This window comes from Ambystoma mexicanum, chromosome 6p (assembly GCF_040938575.1).
Source record: "Ambystoma mexicanum isolate Mex_15411 chromosome 6p, UKY_AmexF1_1, whole genome shotgun sequence".
Taxonomy (NCBI): Eukaryota; Metazoa; Chordata; class Amphibia; order Caudata; family Ambystomatidae; genus Ambystoma; species Ambystoma mexicanum.
This window is the reverse complement of record NC_090935.1, coordinates 713,862,511-713,878,479: the sequence shown is the minus strand read 5'-3', so window position 1 is coordinate 713,878,479 and position 15,969 is coordinate 713,862,511. Positions and strand designations below refer to the sequence as shown.

The 15,969-nt window shown below is 48.7% G+C and overlaps 1 protein-coding gene across 4 annotated transcripts in view; it reads right to left on the bottom strand.

Moving 5' to 3' along the window:
• Positions 1-15,969, bottom strand: part of RASA1 (RAS p21 protein activator 1) — a 1,760,251-nt gene that overhangs the window by 1,233,460 nt on the left and 510,822 nt on the right. For all 4 annotated transcript variants that reach the window (XM_069627585.1, XM_069627584.1, XM_069627586.1 and 1 more), the window contains exon 11: positions 6,670-6,826. In XM_069627585.1, coding sequence (XP_069483686.1) covers positions 6,670-6,826 — 157 coding nt within the window. The remainder of the gene's footprint in view (positions 1-6,669; positions 6,827-15,969) is intronic.

Sequence of the window (15,969 nt, the reverse complement as noted above, 5' to 3'; positions counted from 1 at the left end):
ATTGACGAAGCGGCTGGCGGCTGGTGGGGCCAGGGTGCACTGTCTCGATTGCAGGGGAAACCTGCCCTGCGCTGCTGATGGATAAACTGTAGGCCACGTACCTGGTTGACACAGTCCCACCCTGAAACTCATTCTTCCACCTGCTCCGTTGCTAGGAGTGCCATCGGACAAGCGGCCATTTTATCTGACGCCACTGCCATTTTGTCGAGCTGCGTCCCACATGCCAAGGTCGTGTTGCTTGGCTCCCTGGGCCCGGCCTACTCCAAGACTCTTGGTGGTGGAGCACGAGACCTATCCTGCGCACCTCAGACCGGGGCCTGGAAGTCATATTGCCATCGACAGTAGTGCTGCGTGCAGGCGCCCCCTCAAACATTAGGCTGGTACTAGGGTGTTGACCCTCGGGTGCATACCGAGTAAAAGAACCCTGCGGTCCTTCAGCACTGTGCCCGGAAGGATCTGATGACCCCTTGTGAGGCCGGTAGCTGGACTAGCCTCGATATGTAAGAGTGCTTCAAGTCCTCTAGAGGCAAACTTTCGAAGAGCTCCCCTCCACCGAGCTAGCCTGTTCTTCAATGCGCGTGGAGTAAGTGTCAGGATGCCTACCTCCAAGGAGCCAGGTCCGACCCAGCAACCCCAGAGGCAGGCATCATTCCCCCCGGGAAGTGCCAGCGGGCCCAAGCTGGGGCCCTTTGGACACAGTCCTGGCGCCTTAGGCGCCAGGCTCATGTTGGACCCCTGTCCTGGCGCCTCAGGCGCCAGTCTCATGAAGCTAGACATGTGTTCAAGTGTTTTAATGTGCATTTACCTGATGCAGACCATGCTGCTACATCCAGGCCCTCTTGAGGCCTGAATGGAACTACTTTACCTGTGGGACTACTTTCCACCTGGGTGTGGTCAGGGAAGGATACATACCTGATCGGTGGAAGGATACATACCTGGAACTTCTTCCAAAGCTATTTAAACCACGCCCGATCAGCAACTCACGCTTCGCGTTGTTCTGCTCCTCGCAGCTGGACGCTCACCGTGTCAGCTCCTGCATCTGGACTTCAGCCACACCTGTCAGCATCCTGGGTCACCTGCTAAGAGAGAATTGGAAGAGAAAGAAGACCTTACCTGCTAAAGCTGCATCACGGAGACATCACACCGACGATCCTGAAAGGGAAGACATAATTTTTAAAAGCATTTCGCTTCGATCGCTGCAGCGCTGCATTTCACTCACCTTTCCTGGGCACCTCCATCTTCAGCAGCGATCATCCGGATCCGTAGCCACTTCCCAGAGCCGAGAGAGAAAAAGACAAGAACACTAGGTGAGAGAAGGAAGGGAATAGGAAAAGCTCAGTTTCCTTCTAAGACTTACCTGTTGGGTCATTCCCATTTCATTTCGGGTCCTGCCGCTTCCTGGCATTCCGGACCCCGGCCCCTATGGGGAAAAAGACAAAGACATTGAATGAGCGAATGCAAAGACATTATCCGAACGCTCATCCAGAACTTACCTGTCATTTACTGGAACTGCATGTTTCACTTCGGATCGGCGCCATATCTCCGGCATTCCGAACCCCGGCCCCTAAGGGGAAAAAAGACATAAGCGTTAGCGCTTGCTGCAATAAGACAATGGACATTATTATTAAGCTTGAACTTTTGAACTTGCTACAGAACTCTTACAGCGCCTTACCTGAATAGTCAAGCTTATTTGAACTCCCATCAAACCTCAATTCAGTGAAGTAACTGGGTTTCAACGCGCCCCTGCATCAGAAGCAGGATGGAGAACTCATCCTTCCAGACCCTAAGGTGAGACTTCACGGGGAATCGTGGAAGGGTATCGTGGAGGGTTGGAAGGGAGTGGGAGGCTTGAACATTATTCCATCAGTAGGTAATACTCCCTTTTCACGCACAGGGGAATATTCCTGCGAGCCAGAGAAGCCAGAGTAGAGGGGCCCTACCTGTCCATCTTCAGAGTCCTGCACTTCACCACTGAAGCATCAGCATTCGAAGCCAGACCTGCGCCTCCGTGGGAATCAGGTGAGCGTGACAGTAAGTGCGTTGCACGCGGTACAACCTTCCCAGCCGTGGTCGGGGCCAAGGCAGCGGAGGCAAAGAGCGTGGGGTTCGGACAAAGGGAACAGCCCATCGCAGGCTGGATACCCGCTGAAGTTGGCATGCGCCGGGGAGGAGCGTGGCGCTGGAGGTCCAATCACCTGATTGACAAAAAAGAATACAAAACGATAGAAAAAAGTATCCAGGGAAGAGGGCATGGTATTACATGGGCGAAACGAAACCCAGGAGTGCTGGTGAAATCGCCCTGTTCCCGTCGACGTGGAAAAGGTGACTGGGGATTGGCGCCGGTGGGCGGAGTCAGGGGAGCGCATTCTCCCAGGCCGTGCGCCTATAAATTTAAAGGGGAAGGTTTTTTCTGGTGAACACGGTTCCGTCTCCCGTCCCTAGCGCGGGACGCCCATGCAGTATAGAGGAAAGGGGACGGGATGCAAGAGTAATGATGAATAATCTCAGAGTCGGAGATAGACTTTCAGACAGACTTCTAGATGAACTTCTGGGTGCTCAACCTTGCTCACTACCCCTCTCATCGACCTCCGAGATCTCAATCTCCTCCCAGGTATCAGCTATTTGAGGATCTCAAATAGATGGTATGGAACGGTCTGCGTTTTTTGCGCTGAAAAGTTGAGCCGGATTGATGATTTGCGGGTTCTTGAGGTTGTAGGAGGACTCAACATACTGTAAGGGTCACCGCCTCCCCTAACCCATTCTTCTTGATTGTTCTCTCGACCGAGACACTAGGGCCCTCAGTAATTTCTACGGTGTGGTGACTTCTGACCGCCCATTTTATGATTGAGTGCACCTTGGGGCCAACTTAGATGAATGAATTAAGTGTACTGCGCACAATGAGGCATTCTGTCTTGCACCCTTGCCCCTCTTCGCACTTGAACTCTTCACCCTAGACTTAGCATCCATTTTAATTCAGTGAGAACAAGGTCAACGCTGTCCACTGATTCAAGCAAAAAGCTTGCTTCAAAGCAAACAAGTATTAGCCCATATTGGCCAATGTTAAAGATACCAAGAGCGGTCTTCTCCAGCACTACAATTCAGCACATCGTAATTCAGCAACTAAGGAAATGAGCAGTGTGGCAGAGCATGGTGCAATATGTAGACAGTGGTAGTAGTAATAATAGTAATGATGCTAAAGCAAAGCGCTGGGCAAGGATGTGGTACACTATGGTACGCTAAAGACCCACACAAAAACTACCACTCAAGCCGATTAAACGTCATTATCACTGACCTTGTACGTATGTGACCTAATTGCAACAGCCACGCCAGGCCAAGCTGCTCAGGCCCCCCACCCCACCTCCCTCAGCACTGTACTGCTGCTAACGCTAGGCTCTGAGCGCAGACTCAATACCCAGGTGCTGCAGCAGTGACCAGCACTCAAATGCTGACCCAAATGCTGACGGGTCAAAAGAAAGAAACCTACAGCGTCAGGCACATGTCAGATGCACACGTCAAGCAGCACCACAAGTTGCAAGGAATGAGGCTGCTGTGGCCGCTTCCAACTCACACACTCAACTGTGACCTCACTCAATACCTGTTCTCCTAACTTCCGAACAATTTTTCTTCTTACTTTTCTCTCTAAACACGGAGTGGTTTACTCTAAAATCACTTCTCTTAATCTCTACTCTCTTCATCCCTTTACCAAGTCTGCTTCTCGTTCTGCACCGTCTACGGAAAATGCTCTTCATGTAACAATTCTCTCCTTCGTGCTCAACAAAATAAAGCTTCTTCTATTCGTATTGATCTTGCTGCTGTTTCGCACTGTGGATCACCCTACTTTACTTGCTGCCCTTTCCTCTCTTGGTCCCCTGGAAAAATGTTCTGGTTTCAATCCTATCTTTCCGAACGCACTTACTCTGCCTCTTGGGCAAACGATACTTCTCCCAATCCCCATAACAACGGCGTTCCCCCATCCTCTCCCTCCCACACTTGTTTTGTTTATTCCCTCCTTCTATTCTCCCCTTCTCAACAACTCTGAAGCTACCGTGCGCATCTCACCGGAGACCAGCCACGCCATCGCTCGAAGCGCTGCTTATCTGATTCCAACTCTGAAGCTACCGCACGCATCTTACCCGAGACCAGCCACGTCATCGCTCGAAGCGCTGCTTACCTGATTCCAACTCTGCAGCTTCCATGCACATCTTACCTGTCTCTGCAAATCAAACGCCTGCAGCGCCTCGCATCCTTACCTGTCCCAAACGCCCAGAAATCCAGGAGACATCTTCCGGCTAAGCATCCTCACAGATCCATCCATCTGGCTGCCGACAGGTGCTCGGATAACCGCTCGCCATCAAGCGCCGTCTGGCCGAACCTGCAAGGGAGACAGAATGCACAAGATTAGCAACTGCATAAACTTAACGCTTGGCCGCGCAACTAGCAAACATTGCGTACCATCTGGAAACCCAACTTACCTTCTAGTGGGGTCTTCTAAATCCCCTCAGGCACCGTTTGAACTCACTTCCATTACCGTGACTCTGCGGGGCCATCTTCATACCTATAGGGGAAAGAAAGACATTACAACATTATGGACAATAATCATTGGGGAAAAAGTCAACACAAAGACTGACAATCACTGCTACAAAAAACTTACCTTCAAGGTGGATTGGTCGCAGCCGGTCTGGGCCACCACCACACGGACCAGTGACGCAACTTGGTCCTTCAATGGCGCCCCTGCTGAGAGAAAGCAGGACGGAGAGCTCATCGTTACAAAACACTAGGTGAGGTCATATGGGAAAACGCATGCTCATCTCATTCTGGAACGAAGGGTTCGAGGGAGATCGCAATTCCACTGTAGCATTCTCATTGCCGCTTACCTTCTCCCAAGGGCATTACCAGCAACCAGAGCAGTCCATACTACCACAGATGAGGGTAGAGCCTAAACCAGAGGAGTCCAGTCTAAGGAGGGCTCCAATGCCTCCGCAGAGACCAGGTGAGCTTAACACCCCCCCAGCCCCCAATTCCCCCACAGCTGGCCAACAACTCTAGCCCCAAACTCACCCACCTTTCCACCGCGACCACTGCCCCTCCATTAAACAAAAAAATAAAGGCCTAAACCCCCCCTTTCCACTGTGACACCTGCCCCCTCAAAATAAAAAAAAGGGCCTAATCCCCTCCCCTGATTTCTGGTGGTGGTCACGTGACCCGGAAATAACACTTCTCTGGCCTTCCCAGGGCACCCTTGCCCAGGCAGCGAGAAAAAAGCAGTGGATAAGGTTGATTCCTGTTGGCCTGTTTGCCTGGAGCCCTTGCATCTCCCCAATCTCCCCACCTCCCAATGTATCCTTTGGACTACAGAAAAGAAGGTAAGACACATCAGAATATAATTCAAACCAACTTTTTTAATGCCACTTTAGAATTTAACCACAACAGAATTGTTGGTATCCGTCGCTTTTGAATTTAGTCACACTAGACTGTTACTAACTTTATTCCCGCCGCTTTTGAATCTGGCCACACTAGTATCTGTACTAACTTGGATCCCACTCTTTTGCATTTAGCCATATTTAAAATTATAATGATTTGGTTAATGGTGCTTTAGAACTTTACTGCTTTGGCATCCACTGCTTTTGAATGTAACCATACCAGACAGTACCCCAAACGCTTTTGAGTTTATCCACATTAGAACCACACTTACTTGATTCACCACGCTTCTGAATTTAGCCACACTAGATCTATGCCGATTTGGCGTCTGCTGCTTTGAATTGAATGACACTAGAACTATACCCCACACCTTTGAATTTAGACACACTAAAATGTTAATGATTTGGTTAACAGAACTTCACAATGCTAGAACTGTACTGATTTGGCTTCCGCTGCTTTCAAATTTAGCCACACTACAATAGTATTGATTTAGTTGTTTAGAGTTAGTTTAGATGGGCACCTCTACAAACCATACACCAGGACCAAAGCAAACACTGGGCAATACAGAATGAATAACCTACAATAAAACTACTCAACATCCACCCAAAAACCAACTAACCACCCCCCTTCTCTTCTCACACCCCTCAAATACTAGACACGCCCAGAGGGCTAGTGAAACAGACCACCAAAGACTTGCAAACCGCAAACACCTCTCTAATCATACTACAAGCCCAATACCTGCAAACAAACAACTCAGACACTGGACGCCACCCTTACAGTCACAACAACCCCAGTGCACATAAAGCATACCCAGAAAAGCTCACATGCAGACACACAATGTGTGTTTCTCCCGGTTCTGCACGCATCAACAGACTAGCAAACTATCCAATCCCTCTCTCGCTCACTAACCAAACCCACTTTTTTTGCAGAGCCACGTGAGCACCTGGAGACCATGCAAATGGCAGCAGTGTGCCTTATAACATAATACAATGCAACCTCAATTACATAATGTAAGATAACCTTGCCAATAGCTCTGAATATGTGTTACCCTAACACATATTCAGTGTGCCTTATAACATAATACAATACAACCTCAATTACATAATGTAAGATAACCTTGCCAATAGCTCTGAATATGTGTTACCCTAGTACCATTCAGTTCTGATATTCCTTTTATAAATAGTCACTGCTGCCACATCTAATGTATGTGCAGCAGAACTGTAACTAGGAAAAATATATAAAGAATCTCACCTGGAAAACAGACTGTCGTGTACTCCATGGACAGAACAAACAGAGAGATCTATGAGTCCTTTTGGTTTTGTAGCACGCTTTTCACTTTCAAAATAAATAAGTTGAACATCATTTCCTTCCAAGATGAAATATAAATTTTTCCATCTTTTGCCTTTGCCTTAAAAAAATATAAAAATATAGCACAATTAGCTAAAAACAAAACGCAAAACTGAACGTCAACATTTAATATGCCAATTGTTAATTCACTCACTGCATCGCTTAGTGGACCCAATAAATAATCACTAATTGTTTACTAATTAGAGGACCCTTTGAAGGACGTTAAGTTACAAGAGCACAGTAGTTGATCCAATTACTTACCTCCCAATAAATTTGTTCTGATGGATAAGTCCTTCCTCACACATATTCCTCATCTTCAATATATATCTAGCAGCGCCTTCTGCCTTCAGAAACTCCTTAAGCGACCGGAGGGTACCATGCACCTCCCTCAACTCCAATGCATGCCTATGATGCCGTACAGGATGTCGGGTGCAGTATATATGGAGCCTCTGGCATATCCATGACTTCGGTGCCACCTTCTTCCCTAGCACTCAGCAGCAGAGGGATCACAGAAGTGAACAAACTATTGATCGTGAGGAGTAGGATGGGAGGGCGATGAGGAATCTGTGGGAAGAAGCACTAACCCATCAGAAATCAAATTACTAGGAGGGAAGTACATTTTTCGTCTAATGAATTACTTCCTCCCACATAATTATTATATAACACTCCCGATAGAAGTACAGAGCCATGGAAGGAGAAAGATAGCGGGACATCACCACATTCTAAACCAAAAAACTCCTAAGTACCGCAGGCCCAATACGTGCATCCTAACCACACAAACATGTTACAATTGATCATCGCCACCAGTGCAACGTTATCTTCAGAAAAAAAGCAGTGCCATAAAAACAAAGCCTTCACCTTGGGGGTTTGGAGCACAAAGTTGGTGATGCTCCACAGAAATAAATATTTGTGAAATGTTTTCTGTAATTTGCGACAGGGCACAGGCATGGCTTACTGATATGAAAAAAGAAAGGGTGCACTCCTTTAATTAGAAAATGGGAATAAAACAAAAATAGTCCCTCGAAAGCCTTCTTTGGACCAATATAATAAAGGGACCTAAACAATCTTTCAGGGCCAAGATAATATTTGGTGGTCAGGGTACCTAGATTGTCTGCGACTGATCTCTAGGTCACTAGTTTTCCATCTTCATCTCTGGTGGGCCAATAACATTAACGCAGTCTTTTCTGGTACTTCACATTGCTTGGAGCAGTGGTTCAAATGCATGTATGCCCACTGTTACCAGGGTAGTGTCTTCAGCAAGGACAGCTTCAGATTTTGGAACAGTAGCTCGATTTAAAGATTCTATCAGGCCTCTCAGGGTCTGCCAGTTGTCTAAACAGTGCGCTGTGATATGCTCAAAGTCGATTGTTCAATCAGCGGTTTGACGGTGCAAGGTGGGGCTTGACGGCACTACCAGTCGTCAATAGTATGAGGATACACTAGTTGTCTGTTCAATGGCAGTCTGAAGCTGGTTCAAATGATTTGTTGGGTGATGTAAGCAACAGAAGCATCCAGGCATAGCACTTCATTCATTTATTCTGAGTGCTGAAGTGTTTTCTCCAAGAACCGCTTGCATCAGCTCTTAACACTTAGGTTAACATTTTGTGAGGCTCCCCTATGCATAGTCATTATGGGTATTCGGGTATCCTGGGTCTCTGATGCAAAGCAGTATTTAACCAACAGGCTCACTAAAAAAGTGTTCCATCTGTTCTCCAAGGACTTTGAGGGAAGGGTCTTCCTACCTTGATTCTCCAGTTCTCATTTCTATAGAAGGATGATTTTACCCCTTAAAAGGCCCTAAGTAACCAGCAGAGTGGGTCCTTCCCACCCCATTTATACACAAACTATAGTAGGGGATTGGCAGGTTGAGCCCGCACTAGGATTCAATGGGGACATCTCACTAGTAGAGTGTCATCCCCTGCTGCAATTCTCCGGGTGCCTTAGTTCTGGTGGAGTTGATGGGTGGAGATCAGAGCATGCTGGGAAAGAAAACATGTTAGCCGTTATACTCACTAGCCCCGACCGCCCAGTGTGCCTTAGCCTGGATCATATCCTGCCTCCCCAAAGAGGCTGGTTGGATTTTCTAATCCCTTACCCAATCGTCTGCGAACAAGCATACTTCAAGGATGTGGCATGGTTATCTCTCAATTACTGAAGTCCCGCTCAGATCTGGATAAGTCACTCAGGAGGACAATGGGTCTCCAAGGATGGGTTTAAGCCAGTTTGTGTCAGTTCTCAGAGTTGAGGCTATCCACCCATTTCAGATCTGGACCAATTAGTGGCTTGCAAATGTAGCACATGTCAAAACTAATATAAACATAACTTAATTTCTGTTGATACCAACACATTCTGTTGGCCATATATTTCTGTATATATAGGAAAAATGCTACTTCAATTTGTAGGTTGGTAATGCATTGCCGCCAAGTATGACATTAAATTGCAAATGCCAATGTGGTTTTAACCTGAGGCTTTACCCCCTTAAGTGCCAAGGACAAGGCATCTCGTCCTTGGGATTACCTCCAGGGTGCCAAGGACGAGATAGCGTGTCCTTTTTGGCACCTTGTTTTGAGCGATCCCTGACCCTAGGGAGCCCATCTGAGCCCATATAACCCTAGGGAATGGGGGGCAAAGAAAATAAAAAATAAAAAATGTCATGGCTGGTGTTGGGGGGAAGTGCCCCCCCCAACCCCACTGGCCCACCAGAGAATTTATTTTATGGAAAGGGGTTTGTCCCCCCATCCCAAAATGCCCCTGGGGGCAGTTATCTGCTCCTAGGAAGGGGCATGTAACCGCAGGGAGGGCTGCATGAGATGCCCCCCCCCCCTGCATTTGGTGTGGGGGGAGCGGGTCACCCCCATTACATTATTATTAGACAATTATCTGCCTGTTTAGGGTGCCCCTCAGCCCCCCCTAAAGTGCAGCCTGTCATTTTCAATTTTTTTCTTCGTTTACCAAACCTGCCTTGGCGCAGAGGGGCACATTGATTTGCCAATCTGACCCCAGGGTGCCCAAACCTTACTGCCCCACCCACTGGGGGGCCTGTCCCACAATTTTCGGTGGCCCTCTTCCCCCACCCCAAATGGAGGTGGGGTGTACCTCACGCAGCCGTTTGTAGGCGGTCGAGGGAGGCCTGCATGAGGTGCCTTTGATACCCATTTGGGGTGAGGGGGAGAGGACCACCAAGAATTGTGGGACAGGCCCCCCAGTGTTTGGGGCAGTAAGGTTTGGGCACCCTGGGGCCAGATTGGCACACTATTGGGCGCATCAGCGCCAAGGGGAGTTGGGTTACCAAAGGAAAAAAGTGAAAATGGTAAACCGCATTTTTAGGGTGGGGCGTTTGGGCACCCCAAACCGACAGGGAATTTTCTAATGGGAAGGGGTGGTGACCACCTCCGACCCCACCCACAATGGAGTGGGGGCCATGTCATGCAGCCCTCCCTGGGGGCAGATATCTGCTCCTAGGAAGGGACACCTGACCCCAAGGAGGAGTGCAGGACAGCCCCCCCTTATCTGCCCCCAAGAAGGGCTACATGAGATGCGCCGCCCCTCCAATTGGGGTGGGGGTGGAGAGGTGCACCCGCTTCACATTACAAAATTCCCCTGCATTGTAGGGTGGCCCTCAGCCCCTCCCCCCAAGGTGCAGCCTGCCAGTTTACATTTTTTTTCTTTGTTTACCAAACTTGCCTTGGCGCAGAGTGGCACATTGGTGTACCAATCTGGTCCCAGGGTGCCCAAACCTTACTGCCCCACCCACTGGGGGCCTGTCCCACAATTTTTGGTGCCACTCCCCCCCCCCCACCCCAAATGGGGGAGAGGTGTACCTCACGCAGCAGTTTGTAGGAGGCCTAGGGAGGCCTGCATGAGGTGCCCCCGCCACCCAGCCCTCCCTGGGGGCAGATATCTGCTCCTAGGAAGGGACACCTCACCCCATGGAGGAGGGCATGACAGTCCCCCCCTTATCTGCCCCCAGGGAAGGCTACATGAGATGCCCCATCCCTCCATTTGGGGTGGGGGTGGAGAGGTGCACCCACCATTACATTTCAAAATGTTCTGGCGGTTTAGGGTGCCCCTCAGCCCCCATAAAGTGCTGCCTGCCATTTTCAATTTGTTTCTTTGTTTACGAAACTTCCCTTGGCGCAGATGGGCACATTGGTGTGCCAATCTGCCCCCAGGGTGCCCAAACCCTACTTCCCCATCCATTGGGGGGCCTGTCCGATGTTTTGGGGTAGGCTTCTCCCCCCACCCCAAATGGAGTCTGGGGGCACCTCATGCAGCCCTCTCTGGGGGCAGATATCTGCCCTTAGGTAGGGGCAAATGTGTTTTCACTGGGGAGGGGGTGAGGTTCAGTAGACCACCAGGGATAGCTTGCGAGGGGGGCATGCTTGGAAAGTATTGATTTGTTTTTGCTGGTGTGACCGTAGGTAACATGTTTTTTGTTTTGTTTACAGCATTTTCTACACGAGCAGCTGCAACGTTATGCGAGTACTGTTTTTTATTATTCTATGGTTAGGGCCCACTGTCAGTGGGGTGGGCGAGACTGGGGCTGGATTGTTGGTGGTGTGGGTGGGAATGGGCCGTCTGGGAAGATATTTTGGTGGGCTGGGACACAATTGCAGGGGCAGGCCACAAATTGCCCCCCATGCCAGCAGAACATTGGTGTTTCCCTGGGATCGGATGCCTCCCATGTGGGTTGTCCGTCTGCAAGCCCAAGCTGCAGCTCTAGCTGTGCTACGTTACAGGTGTCACCTCCGGGGAGGAATGAGAATCTTGCCGGGGATACCTGGAGCTGCCGCTGTGCTTAGGGGACGGGGATGTCCAAGGCCGGGGACATCACCTCCAACCGTCCTGGAGTTGCGGCTGGGCTGCATTACAGCTTTTCCCTTTGGTGAGGTATTGGCACACGGCGGGACTCCCTGGCTGGGAGAAGCTGTAAGGCAGGCCAGCCAGAGCTCCAGCAAAGTCGGCGGTAGTATCCATGGATTTGGTCACCCTTCTCCCGTGTGGGTCTTCGGCGTGGCTTGTGGGTAATACATTCTGGGGAGATTTGCGCAAGTCAGACCTCTTTTCCCACGGGTGTCCTCTTTTCAGAAATGCATGGGGTTCCCCGTTTTCCTTGGTGGCTTGGACACCTTAGGCCCATATCTGTATGGTGTGCGCTTCTGAAAAAATCCTGAAATTCAGCTGTCCGAAAAGACTTGGGGTTAGCCGTGTTTTAGGCTTTCCCCTCTGCACCCAGGTAGGTGCACCCACACATGTGAGGTACCGTTTTCATCGGGACACATGTGGGGACGCGGGAAAGTAGGCCAAGTGTTGTGTTTCGGTGGGTGGCCAGAACGAAGTGACTGAGACTTGTGTTTATTTCCAGCCAATTTCAGAGATATTTCCCTCTGTCCACTCACCGAAACACATCAACAGATGCCATACCTTGAAAATGCTTGCCCTTCCTCACCATATTGGTTTTCCTGATTTACACATGCTAAGTACATCTGTTCAGGCTGTAAGAATAAAACTCCTGGCGTACCATGGCTCCGATTCTTGGCTTGTGGTATTGCTTTTTGTGAAACATTACAAAAAAAAAGTGTTATTGCCTAGCTGCAAGAGTCGGGGGAATGTAGCAGAGCATTGTTTTTCTCCAAATTCATAGAAGCCATTGCCGTACCAGGCCAACCATGTCCACACATACCTTTTTTTTCTGTCATTTTCCTGCTTTTTCCCCAAATGATGGAATTTTCCCCTACCTAGTTGCTGCCTGACCTGTGCAAATCACCCCTTCCTAAACTTGGAATTTTGTCTACAGAAATGTATGCCTTTGTCTTTCCTTCCATTCCGTCCACGCATGTCCAAATGGCCAAAATTGCCAAAATCGCCTACCTTTCACAAAACGGATGATTTCAAAATAATTTCTTTTCGTTTCCACTCAACCTGTTCTTGAAAGCGAGGAAATAGGGGAATTCAGCAGAGCATACCATTTGTTCCTAGCTCTTACAAGGAAAAAACCACAGGCTTCTTTGTACATCATTTTATTGGCATTTTTTTAAAAACCCCAACATGTTCGCCTTTTTTGCTTATTTTCTCTCACCCCCATGCAGCAACCTAGGATTCCTGGGTGGCATTACGACCGCTTACATGTGGGAAAAAAGGGGCCAAATTTGGCCTAGATATCTCATGTAACAAGAAAGTTACAAGGCATTGAATGTCGACATACCGAAGTCACCAAAAAAAGGCCTTGGCACGGAGGGGGGTGCGACTTAAAGGCACTTAAAGGGTTAATATCTGCAGTAAACCCTCACTGCAAACAGACAGAGCTTTGGGCCTTGCAGGTTTCCCGATTAATAACATTCTTTCTCAGACCAGTATGTTTTGATCCTGATGAAGTCAGTGGTGCTGATAGACGTCTATATAATGTAAAACCCACTTTATAATGCCAGGAGGCATCCATTATAGTGATGTATAGGATTATGTTACTCATCCCATAGGCCCAAAAGCATCATTGTTTAGCTATAAGACTTTTTACCTACAGAACATACTATATGGGGAAGTTGTGTCTGCATGGCAAAGCATATTTTTTTTTAATAATCAATATTCACTTTGTTCCTACAGTTTCTAAAAATCTCAGGCGAGTACATCACGCAGAAGGCCTGCTGTCACAAATTCTTCAGCATCCTAGTACACAAAACCCATTTAATCTCTTTTTGCACTTTAACTCACAGCAAAAATATGAGTCAAAGCGATATGCAAAGAAAATGCTCGGTGTAGCAGTGCTGTGATTGAGGACAAAACCTATGAAGCAGTATAGGACATCTCTGTGCATTAACGGATCTCCTTGCATCTCCATTTCCTGTGCCTTAGAAAAAGGACTACACAGAGTCCCTTTCTCTCCGTCTACAGCGGTGGCACTCGGAAGAGGGGTCCCTACAAGTATCGCTGTAAAGCGCACAGCAAAGTGCTGTTGTAGCAGTGTGGCAGTGCTGTGTCTGAGGACTAAGCCTGTGAAGTAGTATAGGACCCTCTCCTTGCATTTCCCGTGCCTGGAGTCTCGGAAAAATGGACTATGCACAGTCCTCTCAGTCTATAGAAGCGGCACTGGAAGGAAGATGGGAGTCCCTACGAGTATCGCCGCAAAGTGCAGCTGCAGTATTTGAAGTGGGGGAATGGGGATTGGTTTTCCCTTACCTACTGAGTCCCTCAGCAGCTTTGCTGGATTTCTAGGATTATTTATTTTCACCTGGTAAGAGTGTGAACCTTTTTTTCCCACTCTTACATGTGTTTCGCTGTGTGTTTTACATTTTTTGTGTTCATAGACTGTGGAGCCTCACCTTCTCCACAGGCATCATCTTTTTACTGTGTGTTACACAGCACCTTCAGTGCAGTGACACAGGTTGTCTTTTAGACCTCCCAACTCAGACTCCATTTTCTGGGACCGACTACTGTCTCCCAGAACATATAAAGTTGCCATTAACTTTATTAGCCTCTGTAAAACCACGGACCCAGTACACACTATCTTACATAGAGTACTGGAAAGGGTTAATACTTGTCCCTTTTTGTCTGTTTCTCTTGGAGCGTTGTTTCGTTCCCTTTTCATCAAGACTTAGCTGGGGGCAGTGGTAACTCTCCTATTTTTCCTACCGCAGTTATCTTAAATAACCTTGGTATTGTTTTAGGCTATCTTGGTAGCCTCGAACTTAAACCCGCTAGACCATATATGTTTTATTTCGGTTCCGGCTGAGTTTATTCACCATTTCTTTTGAGAATTTCTTTCTCGTGTTTTACTCTGCGCGCCAAACCAGGTTTGGTTCCTTTGTTCACAGTCTTTTCGCGGGCTTCTACGCAGAAGCCCTCCTTAGGTGCCTGTATGTGTGGGGGGGCGGGGAACAGGATGTGAGGGAGGGGTTTAGGACTCCCTGCACAGGGTCTCCTTGGAGACCTATGTCGCTCTCTGAACTGATTGGCTGTGGTGACTGTCCCTGCGGGACAGCCACCCTGCTGTGCGATTGACAGCTAGGCTGTGTGAATGGGGGGGAAACTGCATAAAAAGCAGGTCTCTGGGTCTGGAAAGGCAGAGTCGCCACTGGAACGAAAGAACCGACAAGGAGCTGGCGGAAGAGGACCCCTACCTCCACTGAACTGCCCGGTGAAGTCATGCTGCAGGTCCGAATTCTCGAACTCCAACGACTGAGAATATCCTCCAGGAATCATCTTCCCCTGAGCTGGTGGGACCAACCAGTTCGCCCAAACTGCAAGTCAGGACTCCCTCCTCTGGTCGAATTTGCTGTACTGAGCTACAGTGGCCCAGAAAGCCAAGAAGTTCAGACCCTGCGCACCTTATATTAGTTGTTTTGCTCTGCTGCTGGTTTCTTCCCTGGGCAGTGCAGGACCCTCCAGTCTTCCTACTTCACGTCAGTCCGACAGTCGCTTAAAATGTGGGATGGAGTACATTCCATGGAGTTAATTTGTTTAGACTGGCACCAAATTACGAATGTTCTCCACTTGTCAAAATAACAGTGCCCAGTGTTAAGTTTTCTTGCTTCTTCCAAGATATCCATGCATCTCTGTGGTAGGCTAAGATGCCCGAACTCTGACTTCAGGAGCCATGCTGCCAAGTTCATCGAGTTAAGTTGAGGGTGCACTGTTAGTCCACCGTGCTGAGTGGGCAGATTGTACAGGCACGGAGCTTGATGGGATTGCACATCGCCAGTTTGCGCAGATGTGGATACCAGGGTTGTCTTGCCCACATAGGAGCAACTTGGATGAGCGTCATCTGTTCCTTGTGGATCTTATTGACCACCTTCTTCATGAGAGGTGTCGGGGGGTGGGAGGGTGAGAGTGTAAGCACATTTGCCTGAGCAGCTCATCCACAGGGCGTTCCCTTTGAAGCCTGGCTGGGGGAACCTGGACGCGAAGTCTGGGCATTGACTATTTCGGTTTTAGCAAACAAGTCTATTGTGGGATAACCCCATTGAGAGAAGAGGTGTTCTACGACCCCTTAGTGTAGTCGCCACTCGTGTTCCTCTGGTAGGGGACATCTGCTCAGTGAGTCTGCCAGAGAATTCAGTTCCCCTGGAATGTGCTGTGACGATAGGAATATCGTCCGTTTGAGTGCCCATCTCCAAATTTGTTTTGCGCAAGCCTGGACAGACTTGGAGAATGTGTGCCCCCTTGCTTATTGATGTAGAACATAGCTGTACTGCTGTCTGTCAGGACTTG